Here is a 26,551-nt window from a genome sequence, read left to right on the forward strand (position 1 = left end):
TCAGCTTGTTGCTAAGTCAGCAGGATGGAGCTGATGGGAAAAAGCGGCTGGTGTGGCATCCACTTGCCACGTGTTCTTCCCTCCCACTCATGCTGGAGGCACCACCAGTGCTTCCCTTCCAGCTGGCAAGCCGGTGGCCTCATTGCGTCACTCATTCCCACTGCTTTTGGAGTTGTGTGTGTTCGAGGAGCAACACTAGAGTCATCTCCCTGAGCCTGCTTGTCAAAACAGTTGGCAGCAGTGTCCCAGAGGTCCTGCAGCGACAGTGGTACCTGATGCCAGCTCTCAGCTCTTTTGACCAGTGTGTTCTTTGCAGCCCCAAAGGCTCCTCTGCCAGGGATGTGCATTTCACACCTGCATTACTGCTACAGGATTACAGCCTTGCTTTGTAAATGAACTCCTGTTTCTGTGATTAGAAACACTAGCACTCTGACTTCCCCAGCAATATAAGCAAAACCCTCTGAAGGTTTGCTGCTTGTTCCTAGCAGCTGGGGATAGAACTGGGAGATGCCGCAAATTTTGCTTTTGATCTGAGCTGTTACTGCAGTGCAGCACACTGGATTTCGAATACAGAAATTACATGGAGTGGCCTGATCCTAGGTGAATCCCTGCTCTGTCTGGCAGCCTGTTTGCCATGTTTTTCCTTACTGCTGTCAAAAATATGCCTTTTGCAGGCAGTGGGTGGGGTAGGAAAGAATTGCAGCACTTGGTGCTCTCCCCATAAAAGTGCCAAATTTCCATTCACTTAAATTTGCCCTAAGCGCCTTTTAAAAATGTGGTTCAATTTCCCTCTTTCAGAGTTTTAGCTGGCACTTATCATCCTGGTATGGTACTTAATCAGTCCCTGTCTGAATTGTCTGTAAGGATAATTGATGTTCCTGTCTCCAACAAGCTGAAAATTGTTTCCACCCAGCCTTTGACATATAAAGGGACTTTGTTTTCTGCCGTGGGTGTTCTTGTCTCATAGGCAAATGACCCTGGCTGTAAGGCTTGCAGAATAGAGTGCAGCTGCAGACACCTGCCCTTCCTCCCAGGCCAGGAGAGGTGTGGTGCCCTTTCTGCATTAAAGCTAAGGACTGTCTCCAGAGCTCGTCCCATGCAGGCACTGTATATGTTGCAGGGGTGCGTTTTGCTCTAAACTGTTTGCTCCTGTCTTTTCTGAGGGGGGTTTTAAGAATCCTGTCTGCGGAGCACTTTCCAAATAATGCTGAATCTCACTTTGGCATGCAGCAGCCAGTGTATCCACACCTGGGCAGGTGAAATTCTTTAGGTATCAAAAGATCACCTGAGATGTAGGCCGGTCACACTGAACTTATTTGAACTTCAGCCCTTTCAAATGGGAAGGTAATTAGTCTTCTGAACAAATGAGTCAGAAGTTCTTACTACCACTTTTGAAAGTTTAAACCAGCCTAGTGCTGCTGACATGCCTTTGGTGTGTCCAAGTATTGCAACATCTTCTGAGCTGGTAGTGTGACTGGGAATCAAACTGCTGTGTGCAAAATTGTAGCTACAAAATCTCTAGCAAGACCCAATATTTTGCTTTCTGAATTAAAATAAAATCCCAGCCTCTTTAGAAGTCCAAACTGTTTCTGAGCAACATTAGAAATGCTTGAGTCTACATAGTGCCCAAGACAACTGTCCACTTTTCCTTTATCCTATTCATCTCAATGCAATATTGTAGCTTAAAAATTATTCAGCACCCAAATGTTGACCTCTGCAGCGCCGTTTTTCACAAAGGCTGATGATCTAAACACCCGCTTCTGTTCTATCCTCCCTGGATGCCCAACTTGTATCTCTATGAAGCCCTACAAACCAATTACTAGAAAACCTCCCCAACTTGAACTTTACCTGAGTTTGTATGCTCAGCATGTGCAGTAGTGGCATTCTGTAAGAGCATAAGGACGGAGTCAGGTGAGTGGAGTAAGAAAAATAGCTATCCTGAGGGGTTTAGTCCTGTTGGTTCCTTCCTTCTATCAATGGGAAAGGCGAATTTTGAGCAACCACTGCACTGAGGTGGTGAAGACACCAGAGGGCTCTACTGTCAGATGTACTGCTGGATTGCTGCAAAGTCCACAGGATTTTACTCTCGAGGTATGCTCTCATTTTTGGTGAGCCAGCCCCAAGACGGGCTGTTGCCAGCAGCGTGGGCCTCAGCATCTTACTTCACTTGTGACAGTGGCTTAAGTTCAGGTTGCTCCTATTCTCAGCTCTTGTACCTTTCACCAGGGTACGGTGGTGTTTAAGAAATCTATGGAAACCCATTGTGCATACTGCATCTTGTGGAAGGGCCAGGACTATGCTGAGAAAGCAGTTTTTGACAGCGCTTGACTTCATTTGGAAAACAACCTCCTTGTCATAGTTGTCAATAGATGTCATAAGTGTCACAGTTGTCCCCTACCTGACTGGCAGATAAGCCTACCTGTAGTTGTGCTCCTGCCTTTCCTCTAAGAAGCTGATGTTGAAGGAGTGCCAGGCTTGCTTGGATGGGGAAATCACTTACATGACTTGCCTTGTCTGTCCAAGAATTTTGGCTGCCACTGTTGGCATGATAGACAAATGTGTTTGCTAGGCTTTTATCCTTAAAGGGATAGAAATTTTCTGGTATTTTACACTTAAAAGGATGTAATATTTCTTCAAAACTAGAGCACACAAACATATACATTCTCAGTCTCTTGCCTGGGACATTAGTCAGGCAACTCCTAATAGCTAAAGCCTAGCAATGTAAGATTAAAATACATTAGTCGAGGATAAATTGTCTTGCACAAAAACCACCTTACTATGCATAGGATATGTGCCCTAAGCCCAGTACAATTCTTACTTGTCAAAGCCTTCACGATACTTAATGGGTTAACGTCAAGAATGTCAAAGGGTTTTATTGTACTTGTTTTAATTATTTGGAAATTGCTCTTCCTGCCTCGAGTGACGGCTGGGATTCTTACGTGGCAGTTTCTGCTTGATTTCAAAACGTCGTGTCTGTCTGATGAGATGTGTGAGTGCCCTGCGCTCCCTGTCATTTGTTTATAGCAACATCAGGGAACTGCTGGTGTGAAAACCCAGCGCGGGCTGCAGCGGGACTCTAGTGCGTACGCCTGGGGAACGGCGTAGATGCATGTAGCAGAGCCGTGCCGTTCCAATACGTGGGGACACAGGAGACGGCTGGCCGCACTGCCCCGGCTGCCGGCGGGGCCAGGACCGCATTAACACATCTTCGCTTTGCAGCGCAGAGTCCCAGCCCTCGAGGTGCTGCCCGCGGGGAGATCGCAGCCCCGCGGGCGGGCCCGGGCCACGGCGGGGCCACGCCGCCTCCCGGCCCGCGCGGCGCGGCGCGGAGCAGCCCCGCGGAGCGGAGGGAGGCGCGGCTGCCGCAGGGCGCCGTGCCATTGGCCGCCGGGCGCGCTGCTTTGCATGTCTCCGCCCCCCGGCCTCCCCATTGGCTGCGAGCCGGCGCTGTTTTGCATGGCCCCGCCCCCCGCGCCCGCTGGCCGGCGCTGCGCTGCGGTGCGGTGTCGGGCCGGCGGCGCGGCGCAGTGCAGGAGCCGGAGCCGGAGCCGGGCCGGCAGCGGGCTTGGCCGGCGGCAGCAGCAGGAGCACAGCGCAGGCAGCACCGCCGCTTCGCTGCCGTCTGGCGGAGCGGGGCGAAGCGAAGCGGCCGGCGGGTCACGCCGCGCCCCCTCGCTGCTCTCTCCCCCCACGTTCCCCTGAGCCGCTCCCCGCCCGGGTCCCGCGGGTGCAGCATGAAGTGCGGCGATGGCCCGGAGAGGTAAGACGGCGGTGAGGACGCTGGAAGACCTGACGCTGGACTCCGGGTATGGTGGTGCGGCGGACTCGGTGCGCTCCTCCAACTTGTCGCTGTGCTGCTCGGATTCGCACCCCGCGTACCCCTATGGAGGAAGCTGCTGGCCGCACCTAACTGACTCCATGCACAGTCGGCACAACAGCTTCGACACCGTCAACACCGTCCTAGCGGAAGACTCCGAGGTGCTGGACTGCTCGGGGCAGCAGTGCTCCCGGCTCCTGCCCGACCTTGAGGAGGTCCCCTGGAGCCTGGAGGAGGTGGAGGCACTGCTGCTGCCGCCGCGCCGGGAGCCGCGGGCGCCGGGCGCCGCCAGCCCCGGGAGCCGGGATGCGGCGGCGCGGCTCTCGACGCTGGTGAGCCGGGCGCTGGTGCGCATCGCTCGGGAGGCGCAGCGATTGAGCCTCCGCTTCGCCAAGTGCACCAAACACGAGGTGCGGAGCGCCATGGAGATCGTCCTGGGCTGGACGCTGGCGGCCCGCTGCACGGCAGCCGCCCTCGGCGCCCTCTCCCTCTACAACATGAGCAGCAGCGGCGGCGACCGCTTCAGCCGCGGCAAGTCGGCGCGGTGCGGACTGGCCTTCTCCGTGGGCAAGTTCTACCGCTGGATGGTGGACAGCCGCGTGGCCCTGCGCATCCACGAGCACGCCGCCATCTACCTCACCGCCGGCACCGAGAGCCTGTTCCGCGACATCCACGCGCGGGTGCTGGCCGGCCCCGCCGCCCCGCTCCCGCCGCCCGGCCGCCCCCCGGCCGCCGCCGCCGCCCCGGCCGAGAAGGAGAAGGAGAGCGGCGAGGCGCCCCGCTTCACCCTGGAGGCGCTGGAGCAGACGGTCAACAACGACCCCGAGCTCTGGGGCTTGCTGCAGCCCTACCAGCACCTCATCTGCGGAAAGAACGCCAGCGGTAAGTGCGGCCGCCGGGCTGGACCGGGCGCCACCGACCACCTGTTGCGCCGGGCGGGCCCCCGTCCCCCCCCGGGCGCTGGGCGGGCCGCTGCCGCCGCCGCACCTGCCGCCGGGGCCGGGGGCCGCGGACGGAGGAGCGCCGCGGCTGCCCCTGCACGGCGGTGCCGGCCCGGGGCGCGGGGAGGGCTGGAGGAGCTGCCGAGCATCCTCTGCCGGGGCTGCCCGCCCGCCGCGGCGCGATGGGCGTGAATTGAGGGGCAGCTGGCTCAGAGACAGTGGTTCAGAGCTTCAGTTTTCCACAGGAAATGGCAGAAGCGCAGCTGAGCGCTTGCAGGCGAGATCAAACTTTTGTTACATATGCAGTGGTTTGGCCAGCGATTGCGTGGTTGGCGCTGAAATGCAGTCTTTCTGGACAGATTTCATTCATGTTGGTGCATGTTTTCCCAGAGCTTGACACAAATGCAACACCGTGATGCATCAACTTCCTGGCCATTTTTTCCCTTCGTTTTTTAAATGATGAATCTAATATTTTAATAAGTTATCCTTCGGTAGAGTGGCATTCCAAAGTTGATATTCCTTATTTCAGCTCCCTCTGTTTGTCAGGGAAGGGAAAATGGAACGAGACGTGATTCGGGGAGACAGAGTTAAAATAGGGTGTTTTTTCATACCTTCTCCTAAGCGTGCACAGACACATGCAAACACTTTTATTAAGCTTAAATTTAAAATACCTGTCAAGCTGAGATGCAAATATTTGGGGAGGGGGGGTATGGAAGAGGAAGGGAACTGGGAGAACGAGGTTAACTGGAAGCCTAGATCACGTCTCCAGATAAGCCTTGTTAAGTTGTTACAGCCACAGAGGATGCATTACAGCTAATTATCTATTGTCTTAAGGCACCTTCTATCCCATAAGAGACCCAAAGGAAGATGCCAAGTGGGAGCAAAAGAAAGGGGCAGATACTCCTCCCTGCTGTAAATAGATGTTACTTAGTTCTGTTCCTCTGGTGGTTTTACTCCAGTGGATGTCCTCCCCAGAGGCTTTGCTGAACCCCCTCTCAAAATGCATCTGCTCTCGGAGGCTTGTGTTGCAGGACCCTGGTGCGTTATTCCAGTGCTGGTGCAGGCAGGCATGGCTTCCCCAGGAGTGCCACCGTTGTTTTTTTCCTTGAGTCCTGCTACGGTGCCTGTAGGTTTCAGATGGCACTGTGTTGCGTTTCTGACATTGCAGCACTGGCTGTGCAGGCTCCTACTGAGCCTTTCATTTTGTTTTGCGGCTCTCTCTAACTCCCTCTGTATCAGCTCAGTGGATTTAAATGAACTTCATTCTGACCCTCATTTATCTCCCTTTTAGGGACATAAAATAGTTTTCATCTCCATTTTATTGTAGTTTTAGCTGCCACAAGTATTCTTGGTAGCTCAGTCCTGAGTTGAGCAAATAGCATTTTTCTAAGGTGTTTGAATCAGACCCTAGCAAGTTGTCCATTTTGTTTTGCCTCTCTCTCTCTCTCTGTCTCCCTGCTTTCTATGCAAATGTCTATAATGTTGTTTTGCTTTTTAACATCTTATAATACATAGTTTGGGATCCTGTTAAATATGTTTAGAGTTACAGGTACAAGCAAGAGCCAGGCCTCCTTACAGTAAAAGCCATTTTTTACTGCTGTAAATGTTTATTTAGATTTAATTCAAGGGTGTGTTGCCTGCTTTTAAGTACTTTCAAGGCAACTAAACCAGGCATTATAAACCATTAAACATATCAGTCTGTTTCTTCACCAGTGAGGTATGTATCTGTTTATATAGACCTCACCATTTTGATGTCTCGAGTGCTCCGTGTTTGGTTGCAAATGTTTCCTTCTCAGGCACTTAAAACAGGTGAGTAAGTCTGATGTGAGAGATTATTTGACTGACTTGAAACTGTTGGGTTAATTTGTGTCTGGAGGCTTGGGCTGCTGGAAGTTGCATCTCTATTTAGTGGCCTTACCTCAAGTTCATCCTTCCACTGTCCTCAGTACTTGAAACACCATGATAGCACATCTTAACAGGTAGCAGACTTCTCCCATCTCTTTGAGCCTCTCCAGGAGATGAGACGGGTCTTGTACTCTTGAGGTTCAATAAGCTGGGGTGTGATTTCCCAGCTGGGTTGCACGTGAACACAGAAGCACTGGAATTGGTAGATCTGGTCCATCAGGTGTGGACAAGAAGCAGTGGTGGGGTCCTTTCTGGAGGTACCATGTCCAGTGTGACATGAGTGAAGGTGGGGGGTGGAAAGCAGTGCAAAAGCAGACTCTCTAGCAGTACCTTATCTGCAGGCAGGTTTCTGTGGGGAGAGGTGCCTCTCTCTGGGAGGCAAATGTCAAACCTTTAAAAAATTTCCAGGCAAAATTCAACACCTTGAAGTTCATCCAGACTGTGAAACAGGCAACCCATGAAGATCATGGGATGCAAGTATGTGAGGAACATGAGTTTGTGCCCGATGCAGTCCAAGATTGCTCTAACAGCAGAGTTTGTGAACATGAGTGTTGGGGAAGATGGTCTGAGCATCTGCAAGACACAAACCAGCCTTTCAGGGCTTCCTTGTAAGTTCTGAAGAGTGTTTAGTGGTTTCAGCTGAGGTTTTTTTAGCCTGATGTCATGCTCAGTCATTTTGGAAGCTGCTGAATAAGATCAGTATTGCAAGATAATCTTCTCCTTCCTATAAATGATGCTCATGTGCCTTCAGACAGAGGTGTTTGAGCCAGTTCTTTCTGTGGGCCTTTGAGCCTGCTGCGTTTCTTTTGGGTGTGTTTGGCCTGAGCTTGGACATCTGCCTTGTTGGGAGCCCCACTCTCCAACAGGAGCTCCCTATTGCTCTTACAGGGTCGAAAGCCTGTGAATGAAGGTAGTGGCAGTCCTTCATGTGTTGCAGGCAGCAGTGCCTGTGTTCTTGATAAGTCCCTTGATAACCTCTTCTGTGGGACAAGGCAGCGATGACAAAGGCAAAGCAGGCGATGCCATTGGCAGTGAGCTGCTGGAGTATGGCAGCAGCTGCTGGCATATTGACTGAGCTTATCTTTCTGATAGCTATATCAGAAAGAATAGACCTTAAAAGCACTCTGAGGTAGTAATTTCCACTCCCCCCAGAATTTTAACATCATGGCTGAATGAAAATTAAAAACTTTACGTTTGGGATTTCACTGACGCTTAAATGTTTCAATTACGAGCTCTGTCTGAACAGCGCGTTTTACATCCCATAACAGTTGCACGGAGTGTTATTTCCCTTGGAACAGTGGGAGAAAAATACTGCGTGCTCAGTGAAAGGCAGTAAAAGCTGGCACCTCTGTGGTTTAAGCAATATTATTTTAGTTTCTTTATTGCTCATCAAACCTTACTTTTAGGCCAGATCTGAGAAATGCTTTGAGATGAATGGGAAGTTTTCCCAGATCTTGGATCAGTGTAGATCATTGGAGTAAATCCATGTATCTTGTTTTACCTGGGGTGCTTGAATGGCAGGTCCAAGTAGCTTAAATACTTGGTAATATGGAGGTCCTCTTTCACTGGGAGGAGGGATGGTATTAATAGAGAGTTAAGAAAATTGTTTTTTCCTGTTTCTTCGGGGTCTCTACACCTTTGTGGCAGGACTTGTGGTTGGAGGGAAACAGTCGGGGAGCTGGGGGATCACGTGGTGGAGTTTTCTGTGGAGGAGTCAGCATGCACAACTCTGCCTTGTCTGTTTGTGTACAGCTTCTAAAAATAGTGATTTGTAACCCAACTGTATCCATGTGGTTTCTTCCTCTTCTTAATATTATTTAGAGAAGAAAATCAAACTAGGATTAGGTCAGGCTTGGCTGACACGTGTCAGGCTAACCTCACTTTAACCTCAGCCTCTTCTAATTCAGGCGAACTAGGGGGACTCCAAGCAAATGAGCAGTACTAATATATTAGCACAGCTTAGCCAAATCAATAAGTGCTTTTAAATTTCAATACATATGTATACATACATGTGTGCATACAGAGACCATACTCTTCTTTTGCTGGCGAGTATACTGTTATTACTTCTCTGCTTTTTGCTGTAATTGAACCATTCAGGATGCCATTATGGCCTTGGGGCAGTGTAAAAATCAATCTAAAACTTATTTCAGCTAAGATGATAGGGGAATATTTGGGCACAAAATGGAATTTTATGCTATTTTCTTGGCCTTATTTTAAACTGTACTTTCAAGAATATCCTTCCCCCCACCCCCTGCTATGTTTTCATTTGTGTTTTTTGCTGGTTAAAAAAAAGAGTATAGTTGATGTTTCTTATATGTGCTTATAAGTGTTTTATACATGGAGGTCTTTGTTGTTTTGTTTTTCTCATCTATTCTAGGGCACTTGAGTCCCATGCCAAGAGGTTGACATGAGTGCTGGAGCAGCAAATTATGTGTATTTCTACTTGATTCTCTTACCTGACAACCTCCCAAGCAAACTTCCACACCCTCTTTGAACAAGCTGTGAATTTGTCCCCTCTCCATATGGGAGGGAGAAGGGGACAAATTCCCAAAGAGCAGAAGATTTTGGTGGTTTGTGGCCAGTGATGCTGGTGGGAGCTGGGATGGCGATGGGGGAACCATGCTCCTTCTCTATAGTCAAGTGGGTTACTTTGACACGTGGTGCTGGCAGGAGTGGGACAGAAGGAAAATCAGCGTATGTGTGCTTGTTGAAGACCATTGTTGCCTTGAGAGGACACTTTGAGAAGGGAGCAGTGGTGGGACTGGGAAGTAAGGACCCAGTGGGAGATTGAGGTTTGACTGACTAGCTGATGAACATTTGTTTCCCCTCTGGATGTTTTGATTCATGTAATTTGTTTCAGCTATGAGTCTAACATTAAAAAAACAAAAGTCTCAGAAATAGTTATACCAGAAGCACCCAGGATAATCATAAAGCTTGTGTTTGCCAATATGATTATTCCTTTTGTCATGTTGGAAAGTATCTTAATAGCATTTATAACCTTGGCCACACAAGGGAGTTTTCAGGCTGCATCTATATTACTTAGTTTCTGATGTAAATGAGGCTTTGGAATGATGATTGGGAAATGTGATTGTGTATACAAGGAGTGTGTTAGGGGAATAACAATATATTTTTAGCAGTATATTGGGCTCCTGGCTTTTTTGCTGAGTGCTAACAGGCTTCATGTAGTTTTTCAGCCATCCTGTGAGCTGATGACATAAGGTGCAGGTGAACATTAGGGACAACTTTGTGCCTTTTCTCAATGCTGCTGCAAATGCTTTCTCTTCTGCTGCTCAAAGTTAATAAAAAGGAAAAAGACGCCACTCTTAGTGTGTTGGTGTTTCTGCAGTATGTGTCATACAATACAGTTGGTTGTCAGTCACAAACCTTCCACATGGTTCAGCATGAATACCCAGGAGTGCAGTGGCTGGGAACATCTACAGTCCTTTCTCCACTGTCTTGGTTAGGGGTTGAGTTTTCCTATCTCAGAAGTTAGAAAAAAAGCTTTATGGTCTTTCCCTCACTTTTCCCCTAATGCAGGTGTAAAAGAAGAAAGCCCTGGTCAATGAGATGATACCAGAAGAGGAGAGGGCTGTTTCCTGCAGCACGTGGGTGTTGGGAATTTGGTCCTCTGTCTGGAGACATATCCTCTGGCCAATGGGTAGTGCAGAAAGAGTGGGGGGCTCCTTTCAGGTGGTTTGCTTAAATTAGCAGCTTCCATGCAAAATATTTTTGTTGCTGCCCCAGCAAAGGATGTACAGTAAAAGCAAGGAAGGGATGGATGAGGGAGTTCATCACCAGGCTGTATTTTCTTCTGTGAGTGTTATGAGCAGCAGCACTGCCACCATTCATGTCCCTGAGCAGGTTGACGTTCTGCACACTCATGAGGGCTGAAGTGGATGCTTGGTGGATGGTGGATCACATCAGTGTGTGTTCACTTTCCCAGTCTGTTCCCAGGCTCAAGATTGCTGCTGCCTCAGTCTGCCAGGCTGGGCTGTCATATCCAGCTCTGGCAGTGTTGCCATCCTGCCAGTCCCTCTGCTCTGTCTGCAGGCTGTTTTTCCAGGATGTAGAAGGCTTTAGCAAGGCATAAGAGAGAAGTAAGGACTATTTTCTTTCTTTGCTCTTGTCCTTGTTTACTTGCTGGCTGAAAGCAACACACTGCACCATCTCTGTATAAATCTGTAATTACAGTTGTTACGTACCTGATAAGTATTTTAAAGATTTCAAAAGACATAGTTAAGAAAAGTTTAAGAAAATTACCCCAGAGCTTGTGTGGCCAGCTTATTAACCTCTGGTTACTTTGCCAGAAGTGTTCAATTAGGCAGCCTGACAAAAACACAGACATGGTGAAGGATTGTGCCAGCCAAGTGGCCACATGTGGTTGGTTCTTGGTCTGCCCTTGCTTTCAGGGGTTTCCTGCAGCAAAGGATTTCTATCAGTGGCCACATTTGTCTGGCAGCACATAAGGTGAGCACATTTTCCCAGAAGCTAACATAGTTATCCTGCTGTTAAAGTGAGAAGATATAATCTGATGTCTGGTCACTCCTTTTGCTTTCCATAGGGCTGCATTTGTCTGTCTCAAAAACAGAAGAGAGGGGGGCACTGGTCAGGTGAATTGAATCAGTGAGAAGGCAGCTGTTGGCTCATTTTGACAGCAGGAGTGAGGGGCATGTTCCTGGGAGCAACTGAAGAGGAAGGATCCACTGTTGGTGTGGATCAGTTCAGCAGCATGGATGGAGCACAGGCACACTGACACCTTGCTGAGGCTTGTCTGAGTTACTTTAATTAATTTAACCTGATGTGCTGATGCTTTTGAATTGTCACACTTCCTTATTCTGGCAGTTTGTGGGCAAGGAGAAAGTTCTACAGCATGGCTTATGGCCATTTTCTTGGGCTCCACTGAAGAGGTGCCTGTCAGCTTGATGGTATTTTATCCTCTTCCTTGATTCCTAGGCTGAGTTCATAGTAAGCAGTACCCTTTTTTGGTGTAATTATTCCTGAAAACAACCCAAGAGGTTTTGTAGTATGGTTAGGGGCTGTCTGGTGGTATGTGGACCAGCTTGGAGGCTGAAAAGGTGGCCAAGAGACTTGAAGTTTCCCACAGGGACTCTCTTGGCTCATCACTGATAAGGAAAAGAAATAGTCTTTCACTTGTTTTAAACAATACTGGATTCCTGTTATTGAATAGGAAGAAAATTATATTCCCTGTACCAAGAGACTTCAGGACAGGTGATTGTGTGCCTGATGAATCAAGATGGCAGAGGTGGATAAGGAAAGAAGGACTTGTTCACCCCAGTTGGTTGCAGGCCATTTAAAAGCACAGTGTTAGAGCTGGTATAAATCCCTGTGGCCAGTGGTGTGTGGCTGACTGAGGTTGGTGCCTAGTGGGAACTTGGCTGGTGTGACACTTGGGGACGGGGCTCTTCCTGCCATGGTGCTTCAGGCAGTAATGGATGCTGGTACTGGGATCTTCCAAAAGATACATGGAAGCACAGGAGACAGGTGAAGCTCTTTCTGTGGTGGTTTAAGGCGGCTGAAAATGAAAGTGCAGGGAGGGATCATTGCTGCAGGATGTGTGAGAGGCGTTGGGATGCTCGCCAGGAGATAGGAGCACATGGAGGTGTTGCAGCTGAGCCGTGAGGGACTGGTAATACTTCTGGGTCAGCAAATTCACAGCCTTACGTGGCTTTTCCAGAGCTCTTGTGAGCTCACAGGGACTTCACACGGCCGTAAAGGTCTTGGGACAGGCTGGTGAGTGAGCAGGCGAACGGGAATCCCCGAGAAGATTAGAGGAGAGGCCTCTTCAAGGACCAGATTTCTGTCCTCAAGTACTGTGGAGTAGCACCTGGACCTGCAAGAGTCTGAGGCTTTAAGATTAATAAAATCACCCTGTTTTTAAATTGCACTGCTATGAAATATTGCTCCCAGGTGGGAGAAGTGAGCAGGGCTGGGTTTGCAGCAGAGATGTTGAATGTATTTGCATTTTTGAGGCAGTCAAATAATTGAAGGAAGCTGCATCCCGCAGTGTTTTGCAGTTTCCCTGGCCCCGTGGTAGTTTTGGATAAACACTGTTGGGCTGTAGTGCCTTTGCTTTTGTGTTGTGTTTGGCTGTGATGGATGTCCTACAGTCAGGGAAAGCTGGCTTTCTCTTGCAGAGAGCTAAGCAAGTCTTGCAAGCCTGTCTCTAGGATAATATCCAGCAGGGATTTGGAAAAATAGAGGTTGTGGTGCTGTGGGCCTTATGTATTCCCCAGACTGCAGGTCCTTCACCCCATATGAAGCATCTTCACTTCTCTGTCACCTCTAAGCAGTGAATGTGGCCGGCAGCAAGGCAAGCTGCCACTGGGGAGGTGGGCCAGATGCCTGGGGATGAGTGCTGGACTCCCAGACCTTCAGTGGGAAGTGCTGCCAGCAGGAATGAGAGCGATTTCAGAGGTCAGAGTCATTTTGGCTACCCACTGTGATGCTTTTTTTGTGGCGAGTGCTAAGAAGATTTTTTTTTTTTTCCCTATAATACAGAGGCATTTCATTGCATGCCAGCATATTCAGTGAAACTACTTTCTGTGATCATTCACTGAAAGTCTGGTTGGGTAGATTATTTTGCTCTGGGTTGCCAAATACCAATGACAACTGCTAGGGGCTAGATGCAGGTACCTCTGATGCTGTTATTTCCCTAAATGCTTGTAAAATAAGGGTCACAGAACACAATACTTTGGAAAAAGTATCCCTGTGCTACTTGTGTTATTTAATTTCTCTAGTGCATGTCTTGTGCAGGGTGCTGTGTGATACAAGCTGTTCCAATCCTGTGGTCCTTGTTTGGGCAACATTCCCACTGATTTTGGTGGTAAGGACAGCCTGTCAAACACCAAGAAAAGCTCTTGCATTTGATAACAAATTAAGAAATTAAAAATTAAAGGAATTTTCAACTGAGTCAAAGCTGTAGGCCCAGATTTAGGTGTTTAAGATAAGCTTTTCCAAAACTGAGGATGAGTGTCAATACCTCACTGCAGATACATATTCCGAATTTGAAAGGAATTTTTTTCCCATTGTTTCACTGATTAATGGTGTTCAGCTTAAAGATCGCACAGTGCAGTCTGTGAGGCCTTGTGCTACCTGGCTGTAGCCTATTTCCACTGGCCCACATAAGAAAAATTCTAAAAATAGTCCAGCAGTGTAGGTTTTCAGAAGTAAATTAGATTTTAAAAATAAGAGGTTCAGTTTAATTATCTGGCATGCTGTCAGTAAGGAGGAGGAAGAGTTTCAAAGTGCGCAGTTCCTCTAACACGGAAAACCCCCAACCCCAAGCACCTCAGTGGTGAGGACCTGCTCTTGCTTTGCTGTTGTGCTCTACCTGTTAACTAATTCTTCGTCATACCAGTGTGCTCACAAAAGAATTGTCGTCTGTTTCTGGAGAATGAAAACAGTTTTACAAGCTGGCTGAGTGCAGGAACAGACACCAGCAATGTGCAGACTCTTTTTAAGGAAAAATACCTGCCTGTGGGAATGCATGGGATGCCTTGCTTCCATCTTAAAGAGCATGTTTGGTAGTGATGGGTAAGACGAGGAGTAGTTTGAAATACTTTACAGGTTTGAATGTAGGAGTGACATAAACACCTAATGCAAAGGATGCTGAACTTAGGTATCAGTGTTCTTGCAGCAGAATGCTGGGAGCCAAGATAAGTAAGTTGGTGATGCTGTCTGTCTGACGCACATCAGCAGTTAGACTGTGGTGGCTGAGCACTTCTAAAGCAAAATTAAATACAACAGGAGAAAAACTCCCTAGCCAAAACTCAGTCCTTCTTAAGTGTACAGATAATCTAACTGATCTTCTGGAAGGATATATGGGCTGTCATCTCTCTTCAGCACACAGAAACTGCCTATGCGTGGGATAATTGGCAGGTTTTATAAGGAGACCTGTGGTGATGAGAGCCCTCAAACCACCAGAGCAGATGGGGATGCTGATGTCTGCCCACTCTGCCTCCTCTGACCAGGGATGTCATGGGGAGAAAAAGGCACAAGATGGAGCTTGACGTTGTGGAGGGACTTGAGTTATCAGATAGATGGGTGGGAGAGTGCTGCCTTATCAGGGCTGGTGAGGTTCTAATTACAGGCTGTGTGAGGCAGGAGCTGGTGAGTCACTAAGGTTTGGGGCTGGATGCTCAGGTGTCAGCCACTGTTGCAGGTGACTTCTTTCACTGAGTGAGGAGGCAAGGCAAGGTTTTCCTTTGGATGGGACCCTGTCCACCGTTCTGTCAGCCTGAGATTAAATGGCTCTGATTTGCCCAACCTAGGGCTATGTTTTGAGGGCTCCCTGGAAGTTTACTTGGAACCAGGCTGCTGCCTGCTGAATAGGTGCTTCTCATGCAAACAGTGCAAGCACAGCCCAACTGCACAACTGGCTGCAAAGCTGGCTGCTGAGCAGATTTAAACCTGTACCGTTGACTGCTTGTGCAATCCATGTTGCATATTTCTGACAATGCTGGTAAGGCATTCCTGTCTGGAGTGAGAGGGTGGAGTGCAGACACTGGTGTCTTTAGGGTTGGTATTTACACATTTTCTGGTCTGGTAGGGTCTGAGTTGGGTGAGTCCCTGGGAAACATCCTTTTTTTGGGGCAAAAACCAGCACTTAGAGGGAAGAGATGTTAAGAAAATAAGGACTTGTAAGTTTACTTCTTTCCTTGACTGTGACTTGAGAAGCCTCATTGGGGTGAGTTTTGATCTTTTTTCCTTTAGAGGTTTGCAGTGCTGTTGGCATTGCACTGATGAACAGAAAAAGCTGTTGATATTTAAACACAAATGTTGACCATGGCATAAGGAAAAATTAAAACAATTAGCACCCACATAAAGCATTCTCTGAGCCTGGAATAATTAGTTCAGTTTTATAGCCTGATTTTCAGAAAGAGGAAGAACAGAACAAACAGCAGAAAAGATAATGAAATTTGGTGAGGGGGCCATGGGGATTGTTTCTGTGCAGTGATAGTCAACCACAGTGGTGTCATTTGGTCCAGAAATGGACCAAATGCACCTGGGGATTCTGTGATTGCACCATGAAAGGGACTGAGTGGTAAAGTAGGAACTTGAGCAACTTCTGAATTTTTTGCAGAGAGCCAGCATGCAAGACTGAAAGTTAAAGTTACTCTAAAGAGCCCTCTCCTTTTCCCAGCATGGTGAGGGTTTGTGGAACTGTATAATTGCAAAGGAGTGGCTGGGAAACAACGCGCTGGGGTTATGCACATGGAGACTGTTTCTAAAGATTATATTAATCCTATATTAATAATTGCAGAGGAAGTACTGGTTTGTGTTTTAGCCAGAGCTTTGCTTGGACAGCCTTTGCAGACATTGCACAAGATGTGGTGGGTGTTGCTGCTGTTTGTGCAGCAGAGCCACTCGCTGCTGATGGGCACTGCAAACTGAGGCTGCTTCCTGCAGTAGCACACGAATAACCTTTATGACTTTCAGCAGTCCTGTGAATGAGTAAGAGCCTCAGGACTGAATGTTCTACTGTTCTGAACTCCTTTCATGATCACTTCCCTAGGCTTTCTTTTGCCATTTTGACATGGGCAACATTTCCTTCCCCGAGTTTCATATGTGCTCTCTTCATTAGGAGTGGTGACCTTCTGGATACTGCTCCTTTTCTTTCCCCCTAAGTTTAAAGAAGTTCAGTATTTACATAAGCAGCTTGCTTGCTTGCTATTTTACTGCTTTCTGGCATAATCTCTCGAATGCCTTTCTGAAAATAGTCTGTCCAAGTAAAAATATGAGGTAAAAATATTCACTGTTGAAGCAGAGTATTTAGAAATAGCTGTAATTTTGAGTTGTATCAAGTAGAAACCCAAGCCTTTGCAGTTGATTAGGGACAGGTGTTTTAACTTCTTCTGCAGCTGTTTTTTAGGTTGTTAACTGGAATTTTTGATCTACTGGAAGAAAAACAAAACAACTCGCACTAAATTTGGTATCAGGGCTATAGCTCTGTCAACTTGGTGCAAAGCACTTCATTACACTGGATTGTTACATCAATAATGTAGTAATGTAATTTCATGGAGGGAAAAATAATGGGCTCTAATGATGTGACCAGTGTGTTTACTGATACTGTAGCACAATTAATTGTGGCTTTATTGCAATTAAGTGCTGCAAACAATTTCTGTTAAAAGTGGATGCAGGGCATTTGAGCTCAACTTCCTCCATCCAAGGAGTTTATCCCCGCTCTTCTGGGATTATCTGCAGAAAAATAATAAAATGTGTCTCATGATGGGACTGGGTTTCCCTGTTCATCATGTAGTGGTGTGCCAGAAACTGATGCTGTACTCTCTTACACCCATGTTTTGTGACAACCGTGGGAACTGACCTGGGGGAAAAGTGCTGTGGAGGGGCTGTTGACTTCAAGGCTTTGCCTGGATGTGTTTCACCATGAGATTGTGGATAGCAGGACTGAGGTCTAGGTGGAGGTGTGTCATCTTTCTGGCATCACTGGATTTGTCTGAGAGACCAGTGGTGCTTGGCTGTATCGTCAGGGAGAGATTTGATCTCACTGAGGAAAGCAGCTGGTGGCCGTGGCCCTTTTGTGATATCCAGGCATGGTGTGGGGAGGAGACCTTGGGAAGGGCAGAGCAAGCCATGAGGCAGGGTGGGCTTTTCAGACAGTGAGTAGTCTCCATATTTTATTCAATTGTGGCCAAAACCCACGGGTGGAGAGTGGCTACATGTTTGGGTTGGGTTGATGAATGCTGTTTCTATCTTTTTATCATTCAACACACTCCTGTGTTGCTTCTCCAAAAGTTCAGCTTGCTGCCAGCTCTCCCTTCCACAGAGGAAAATGATGTAGTCTCTCCTAAATCTCTGGTTCCCCTAGCACTTGGAGTTATCCCAGTGTCCATAACAATGGCTATCCCTTATGCTGCTGTCGTTGTCCAGAGGGGGTGGAAATCATCCCCTGAGCTGGAAGGTTGCTGAGATATGGTGGAGGAACTGGCAGGCATGTGCCACCATGGAAAACTCATTTTCTTAAAAAGGAGGTAAGACATGCAGCTTCCCATTTTGCAAGAATTTTGATAAATGCATCTGCATGTGCTCATTCCTATTTCTCGTGAACTCCCTGAGCAGTCCCGCTTGTGTCACGTACAGGAGACAGAGGCTTACAGGAGCTGCAGCGCTGGCTCCTGACAGGGTGGGTTATAGGCACTGCCAGGGATCCTGGTGTCTTTGGCAGGCAAAGCTCTGGCTGCTTTTGTATTGGTGGATTCCAAGGTGTTTTCCTGCTTTCTTTGCTATGTACTATGGGTGGGAGGGGGGATAGAGAATGGAGCAATAAAATTCTCAAAGTATTTTATAATGCACTTTTGTCCCCCACTTTGAAACTGAATAGGAGGATGCTTATGAAGAGATTTTAAGTGACAATTTTCTGTTGGGAGATTTATTTAGTGATATGAAATGAAAGAATTCTTCAGTCTCATCTTTTAATTTGTCATAAAAGAGCCAAAATGATACATTTAATCATTTTTCTAACCACATACTTTCAAAACTGTGTTTATCTGATCTTTTTACCACAAAGGATAATTGGCTTATACAAAACTAAGTATTTTTTCTGCTAGTGGGTTACTTGCTTTTAAATATGTATGTAGCAGCTTTTCTTTTGAAAAGACTGTGCCAGGGAGAGGTCATACTTCAGTTCATACAAGTGACAGAGTGTGTTTAAAAAATGAGACACTGCAAGTAGCTGAGAGAAACAGTTGCAGGTATCCGTCTGATGTGAGCTTGGGACTGGGACTAACTGGGAAGATTTGCCATTTATTTACCAGAAAAGGGGAGCTCGGCTTTTCACGGGGATTTGCAGGAGTTTTGCTGGTGGCACTTTCTGTTGATAAACACTTGGCTCTACCTGGAGCTGCCATGTACAGACAGACCTTTAGTGTACTGTAGACTACCTGTGGATATAAGTCCCCTAGGGAATGGGAAACTAATGGTGATGATGAAGCTTCCTCCCTGGGAGCAAGGGGGAGCTTCTTATGTGCTTAGGCAATGGGCCAGACTTATTTTTTCTTGGATTTGCTACATGAATTTGGTGTCAGCTTTCTTCCAAAGAGTACAAAATTGTAATTTATTTTATTTATAGAGCTGTGTGATTTATACCCTGAGATATGTCTCAGTGGTTTCAAATTACAGAGAAGGATGGAAATACTGGCTGATTTTTTCCCTTACTCTGTCTGTAGACTTAGAGCAGCGGGTCCAAGCCTAAAACTCTGCAGCTGGTAATGAAAGCACAATTTAGTTTCATGGCCTCAAGTATTACTGTAAACCTTTCTGACATTTCTGCTTCTAATATCTGGTGGTGTGCTACAATGATCTTTCTTAGTCTTATCATTAGTGTGAGAGAAAGTGTCTTCAGTTTTATGTAGGTAAATATATCACCAGGCAGATCTAGTGGTTGAATAGTGGGAAAGATCCATTGAAGTCAATATAACTGTGTTTAAAAGAAAAAAGAGAAAAGAAAGAACTCATCCACCAAATGAGTCTGTGACCTGCTCTCTGCTCGAGTTATTGAGAACTGACCTAGATGTACCTACTTGTGTTAATCACCGTGTTTTACTGCGGTTTCTGCTCCTGAAGTGTGCTTGTTGGAGAAAAACATTTTCTGTTCGAACTTTTGTACAGTACTTCCCTCCTTAGACAATTTTCAGTGATACCAGGCTTTGTTTCTGAAGCACTGCTGTTGATAGAAGCTGTTGATGAAAGCTGTCTGTAACACACATACTTGAAATGAGTGGCTGGTGTGGACATTAGCACATAGTATGTCACTGCTTTGGTGTGCCACCCATTTTTGAGGGCAGCTTAAGGATGGTATCCACATGTAGCAAATACTCTTAGTCTGTTTCCATCAGGTTACCAAATGCCTTCTCCTGGTGAATGCAAGCGATTTTCTGACACGGAGTCATTTGAGGCAGTCCTGCTGCCTCAGGGTGCTGGATAAGCTGTCAGCTAGTGCCAATTTGCCTCTGTTTTACATGTGTAAATGTAGTGTTGGGAAACACCACCTCCCTCGAGCATGTACAAACCAACCTTGTACTTGTGCAGCGATTTCAATCCAGGGATGTTGAGGCTTGCTGTCACCTCACTGCTCACGCAGGAGAGCACCAGTGCAAGTGCAGCTGGAGCTATCTAGGGAGGGAGTTTGATACCTCTCATTTTGGTGCAGCAAGAGCTGCCTAACTGTGGGAGCTTCTTCCCTGACTCTTGGGAAGCTGGAAGGGATGTAAAGTAGGGGCAGGTACTGCCTTTGCATATGGAAATGATACATCTTCTGACATGCCCAGCCTGGCTCAGTGCCCTGTACCAGCCCTGGGCTCTGCCAGGTGGAAACCATGCAGGGATTCTGGGGAGTTGGGGTCTCTGTGCTCCCCTTTTACTTAGCTGTGAGTCTGGAGTGCTGATGGGCTGGTAAGGAGATGCTCTGTTGGTGTCTAGCTCTGTCTCTGTGAGTAGGATGCCCAGCTTTGATCTTTTCACAGATGGTATCATGGAAGCCTAGTAGAAACCAAAAGCTTAAGTGCTTTGACTTCTTGATCTCCATTGCAGAGCCAGACCACTCCTTTCAGCCCTGTGCACTGTAGACAGTCGGCTCTGAAGTGTGGTTGCTTCCAAAGACCTGGGGCCAAGAGGAGGGTCTTTGGAAGTCTCCCTGCTCAGAGGTGACCTTTGCTGCCAGCACCACATCCCCCAGCTCAGCAGTGCCGGGAGGTTGGCACTGTCCCATGGGAGGCTCTTAGGAGGTCTGTGAACTCTGGATGTTTTCCAAGACTATAGCAGGGCCTCTGTGCAGCAGCTGGTCGCATTTGGAAACTCTGCACCTTTTTACGGCAGCAGAGGGAACCAGAAGGCTTAACAAGTCCTGTTGGCTCCTCCAGAGAAGGAAGGAGGGATTTATGGTCTTTAAATAAAAGTAATAAAAGGCCAAATATGTTTTCTGAGTTGTGTGAAGTGAATGCCTAAACTTGGAGGAAACTGAGGGGAGATTTATGCATGTTGTGTTTGTCCTGCACACATGTGAGTGATTCCTTGAGAGAAAGTAAGAGTTAAGGGAAGTGGCAAAAGAAGGGTGGGATCCCTACAGGAATAGCAATTACCATACTGTGGTAACATGGGACACTGCCACTTCTGTTCTTGCACACATGCACTGAACCTCGAAAGACACCTGGAATCTGAACAACATTTCAGGCCAAGACATCCATCCAGAAAAAAAATACATGGAGAAGGGGAATAACCTCGCTTTCCTGAGATGATGCCATTTGCGTGTCAGGATCAATACCTGAAGCAACACAGACAGCAGACTCTTCCCTTGCAACGTATCATTATTCTTCCCTGAAAAGTGCATGTGCCTGGATGAAGGGTACATATGTTTGCATTGCAAGGATCTGAATTTGACTGAAATTTAAATGTCCACATTTGTATTTGATTGGTTGCTGTCTGCTAGCCAGCAGCACTGTGGAAATTAAGAGATCTGTTTGACGAACTAAATTGAATTTCAGTTTTGGTTGCTCAGGAACACTGCTGTGAGTGGTTTTCATACTGATTCAGCACCCCCCCAAAATGTGGGTAGCAGATGTCTTAGATCACTTCTTCAGTGGGGCCAGCTGTTGATGTGCCTCAAAGGAAAATACGCAGTTGTTCATTGCATGGGTTTGGCAAATTATACTGTGCTGCCCGCGTTTGAAAACCTGGCTCAGCATCCGCCTCCATGGTTTGTTTGCAAGGTGTTGATGGTACCTGAGGCAGTGCTGCTCCACCCCCTTGCAGGGTGTGAGCTCGTACAGAGTCAGGCCTGTAGCAAGTACAATTGTCAGCAATCAGTGAGGGTGCACTGTGAATTTGGAATAGTTCTGTCCTTGCAGCATTTCAGTGACATGCCCATAATCACTTCCTTACTTGTTGTAGATGTTGGGTTTGTGATCTATAACAAAAGACAAGGGAAGCAGGAAGGAATGAGTAATGTTCCTGTGACAAAAGCGGTGGCTGGATTCCTGTATGTGGAGTGAGTTCTGGAGGCTCCTTCCAGTCCTTGCCTTCTGTCACCCTGCACCAACTGAACTCCAGAATTATTTTCCCTCTCTGTCTTGCCCTTCCTAAAGTAGAGACTGCATCTTGAGTCAGATGTTTCTTGGTAGGATCATGCTACAAGTCTCTGCAGTTGCAGTTACAGTGTGATATGACATTAGGTGCTGCCCTCTGCCACGTTCACTCCTCCCTTTCCTCATCTGTAAGTCAGGGCTAGGTTGAATTTGAGATTGAAACACAGAATGGGGGGATAAAACCCTTCCATGGGTATATATGTAATGTATCTGGGGAGCAGTGTAGTCAAACCATGCAGTGTATCTGCTACATGGCTCTCCTCCCATTCCTTTAAGGCCACCTGGAGGCAAGGACCAGCTTTGTGTAGTACCCAGGAAGGCTGCAGCACATCCATTCAGTGTTTGAGAGTTTCAGCATTTTTTGAGGCCGATTGCTTATTTTTACGCGTGTATGTGCTGCAGGAAAGCAAAAAGGCTGGCTTCTGAAAGGCAGACATTTTTACAGGTGAATTGCCTTCCCAGCACCTCTCTTGCTTCAAAATGTAAACAGTGGAGGCAAGAGCAGTGTCAAAAAGCTATCAGTGGGTGCAGAAAGCACGTCAGAGTGCTTCCCGCTGCACTCGGCAGTAACGGGAGCTGCCGCGCATTTGACTGGAAGCGATAGCAGCGGCTGCCTCTCCCAGTGCTCCTGTGGCCATGTCCCTTTTGCAGTCACTCCTCCGAGGCACTCTGCATCACTGCTGTGCACCTTCCTAGTGAAGTCCAAGGCAGCGCTCCCAAGCTCTCCCAGGGAGCAGCCTCTTCGCAAGGTTTTCTGCTCCACTTCTAATTTTGGATTGCGTTGCTTCGTTTAAAATCCACAAGCCATGGAAAGTGTGGGGCTGATTTAGAATTTTTGCCTGAGGCATAACATCCAGCCTGGATGTTCCTTGACTGTCACTGTGATGCATCCTTCGAATAAATTTCTTAAACTGAAACTTCTTGTTGTGTTGGGAAGTCCAACCCAGTGCCTGTTTCACCAAACAGGAGATTGCTTGAATGAGTGTCACCTATGGTGTATGGTGCAGTGTGTTACTAATTATTGTATATTGTACATTCTATGTATTCTGGCTTGCATTTGTTACTAATTAGGAATTACTGTACTGCTGGTGATCTCTGGTGTTCCAATGTATCATCCATAGAGTAAACATCTGCCAGAAGGTGATGGTTTTCCCAAAGAAGATCTAAGCAGCCATCTCCCCAAGCCTCCCTGCAATTCCTCCAGAGTTTCAGACTTTCCTGGCTTCAGTGTGAAATGCCTACAGGCATAGGTGTGAAGAGTTAGAGGCAGCCAGTGTTGCTGTGGATCATGACCTATTGCAAAGGAAAGCTGGGAATGCCAGGTGCTGCAGTCCAGTCTTATCAAGAATTAAAAGAGATTTTGAAAATAGAAAGCAAGTGTGGATTTAAATGGTGGATTCTTGAATGTGACCTGTAAAGTGCTGTAAAAATGGAGTTGTCTTTTTTAACAATGTGCAAGCAGCAACAGGAAAGGGAACATTTAGCCATGTACTTAATTCCTTTAAACCTCTGAAGCTGTTGGAAGCAGCAGCAGTGGGCTGTCCTCACTGTGCTGTGGTGTCCCGGGATGCCCTGATGTTCCTGGTACCCTGCTGGGTGATTGATCTACCCCATACAGGTCCTGTGTGGTAGTGATAGTGTACTGTGAGGTGGCACAGCTTAGCATGGGCTATGATAACACTATTTCATATCCTTTTGAGATAGTATCTATAGAAATGTTTTTAGAAATTGTGAAAAAGTGTTGTTCTTTCTAAACAGTATTTTTCCATCCTTTCCAAATCCATCCTTTTTCCAGTGTATGGAGAGGTGAACTGAGTGGAGATAATTGCTGTAGCCATATGGGCCTGCAAACCAAGTGGATGCACTCCACAGTCTGGTTTTCCAGGTTTTTGAATTTGTATCAGTGCTGCTGCAAATAGCTTTTTCTTTAGATGCTCTTGCTTCTGCTGCTTTGGGATGACACAAAATGTGTCCATAGCATTTAGTAACTTTTAACTTCTGCAGATTGGCTTCTTTTAGTTGAGTTGCCTTAATTTTCTCTTGATGTTCTTTCTATCTTGTCCTTCAAATAGAATGAAACTTGAGGTGTGCAGGGATGAGGGGGAGCCACAAAAGTTCATTCCTAACTGTGGCCACAAAACTTCTGATTAGTTAGATCTTCTGAGTATGATCTTATGGGTTAGACATAAACTTTTAACATGTCTAACATCTGACTAGGCTTGGGATGGGAAGAAGCAGATCACCCTTGCACCACCAGTGGAGGGGGTGAAAATAGGATAAGTGAGTTTTGGCTTCACTCTTACTTACTTTTGTGCTTCATAAATGGTTGCTGAATATGTGTTGTGCATGAAGTTACCTCCAAAAACTCATAATACCGTGCAACTGGTTAAAAGAGCACAGTGACCATCCTGAAAGTCTGGAAGGTACCTGCTGATACAGGCTCAAATTTATTAAAACCATATTTCCCAAATACTTTCCCTTCCTCTTAGTGCTCTGCTTTCCCAGCCTTGTGACCTGCAAGAGCCCCTGGTGTTAAGCAGAGACATGGAAATTTATAAAGATGTAGGGCGTCAAGACTGACAGGGTGGGGTACCCGCCTCCTGCAGCTCCTTTGGCGATGTGACTGGTAATACAGCTGGTGCTGAGGCTCCCTGCCACCCAAGGACCTGGATTTTGGCATCATAGTGCAGGGATTTCCTACCAGCATGTGGCCAGTGTCTCCCAGTGCATCACCTGGCATTGTTTCTAGGCCTGTATCATCCGGCGTCCTGGGAAAAATCCTTGATGGTTGCTCTTGGAGAAGCAGGAGTTCCAGGGACTTCACTGAGAGTGGAGAAAGGCAGCTGAAAAGAGATGTGGGGAACAGCCCAGCTTTTGATAATCCCTGATAAGCCACTTGGCACCAGGCTGATCCCCCAAGCTGCTGATACAACAGTTGGGAATAGTCTCTCAGGGGGGCCTGGGACTTCCCGAGAAGTCACATTAAGGGTAGAGGTGCTGCAGATACCCCCCCAGCTGTCACTGTGGGAATGCCTGCCACATCCGAGCACTGGAGTGAAGGATGGGGGTATTTTCAGGAGGGCCATGAACTCTGTAAAGAATGGGTGAGCCTGAATAAACTTGTTTTCCTGATCCTGCCTCGACAAGGTAAGCTACCTTGTAAAAACACAAAGTACATGACAGGCACTTATAGTTACTTCTCTGAGAAACAGCAATGACTCTGTTGTGGGCCCTTTGATCAGCAGCTGCTGTGGCAGCCCTGGCCTGGCTTTGAAATCCCCTGGAACTTGCCAGAGCTATTGAGCAGGTCACGCATTAGCTCTGGGAAGTGCCAGGCGTTGGTCTTGCTGTCAGTGTGTCCCTTCAAGGGCGGGGTGGTGTGGAGGATCAGTCCCCTCCTGTGTGTGTCACATCCCACTTGTGAGGCAGAGGGATGTGCTGGGTCTGATGGGCAGTTTTCTGAAGTGAACAGTTCTTAATTATAGAATTATAGGATGGTTTGAGTTGGAAGGGACCTTAAAGAACATCTATTTTGACTGCCCTGCCATGGGCAGGGATAATAATAATGATGTTGCAGGGAGCTTTTGCTTGCTGGTGTGTTATTAAGGATAGTTTATTTACAAAGTACCTCTGCAGGCAGTGTAGACAATGTCAAATAAAAAGCAATTTTGAGGTGGGGTGCCAACAGAGGAGCTGTTTGGTTAAGTATCAGGAAGTCTGCACCCTGACAGCTTGGTCTGATACGATTTTACCATAACCTTCAAAATCTTTATTTCTGGTTAGGACTTTCCATTTATAGTTTTATATCTCCCCCTCCCCTCCTTGTTGCTAAATATTGCTGTTGTTCAATTATGTATGAATTGTCTTCACTTCCTCTTCTCTCCCTGAACTACAAAGAGATTTCCCCAAAGTCCCTGTGCTTCCTGAACTTGCTGATCCTCTTGGTGGGATCTCCCCAGTTGTGCCTGTCTTCCTACTCCCATCCCCCCAGTCCCCCTAAACCTGCAGCCTTTGACACAAAATTTTGCTTTTGGGAGGTGTACATGTCAGCCTTGGCTTCCAGTTCTACTGAGCTAAATCCATGGCAGCAGGGGAATGTTATCCAGGTTTACACTGGCGTAGCTGAGCAGAGACTTCCCGGTTCCCTCTGTTCTTGTGGGGTTATTGTTGAAATCTATTCTTCCATGTATGTTTCCAATCCCATAAGAATAAGTAGTAAATTGCTTAATTAATCTAGGATTCTTTTCCTCCAAGACATATTCATAGTTGGAAGACATTCAGGTTTTTCTGGGCAGAATCTTTCTTTATTAAACTTTTCTTTTACTCATTGTGCTGGTTTATGTTGTGAATTTTATTTCTTCTAATATAGCAGTTGATTGGAATTTCCTAACTCATTGTCTTAGCGCATCCCTGTGTCATACCTCTTTTCTACAAGCTGTTTGTCTCCAGTCTGCTTGTATCTTGCTGGTTCCATATGAACTCCAAAACTGCTCAACAGCAGTTTTATGGTCTTGATGTATATTTGCTTTATTTAGATCCCTTCTGTGCATGTCATTTGGTCTTACTGAGTTGTAAAGTGCTAGGCTAAATTTATCCCTGAAGTCCATTGATTTCAGTAGATGTTTGCTATAGAAGTAATTTGGCACATTGATTAAATGGATATACTTCCAAATTTCTTCATATTTTTAAAATATTTTTTCCAGGCTTCTCTAAATCATAAATTTTATCTTTTGTTAAATCCATTTGTGTCTTTCCTACAGAACACATAG

General features: G+C 46.8%; 1 protein-coding gene across 1 annotated transcript in view; it reads left to right on the top strand.

The window, feature by feature from the left end:
• The first annotated feature begins 3,522 nt into the window (after positions 1–3,522).
• ABTB3 (ankyrin repeat and BTB domain containing 3) overlaps positions 3,523–26,551 on the top strand; it is a 174,081-nt gene continuing 151,052 nt past the window's right edge. Inside the window, exon 1 of the mRNA XM_056508141.1 lies at positions 3,523–4,699. Within this exon, the coding sequence (XP_056364116.1) occupies positions 3,748–4,699 (952 nt within the window). The 5' untranslated portion in view covers positions 3,523–3,747. The remainder of the gene's footprint in view (positions 4,700–26,551) is intronic.

This window comes from Oenanthe melanoleuca, chromosome 1A, assembly GCF_029582105.1.
Source record: "Oenanthe melanoleuca isolate GR-GAL-2019-014 chromosome 1A, OMel1.0, whole genome shotgun sequence".
NCBI lineage: Eukaryota > Metazoa > Chordata > Aves > Passeriformes > Muscicapidae > Oenanthe > Oenanthe melanoleuca.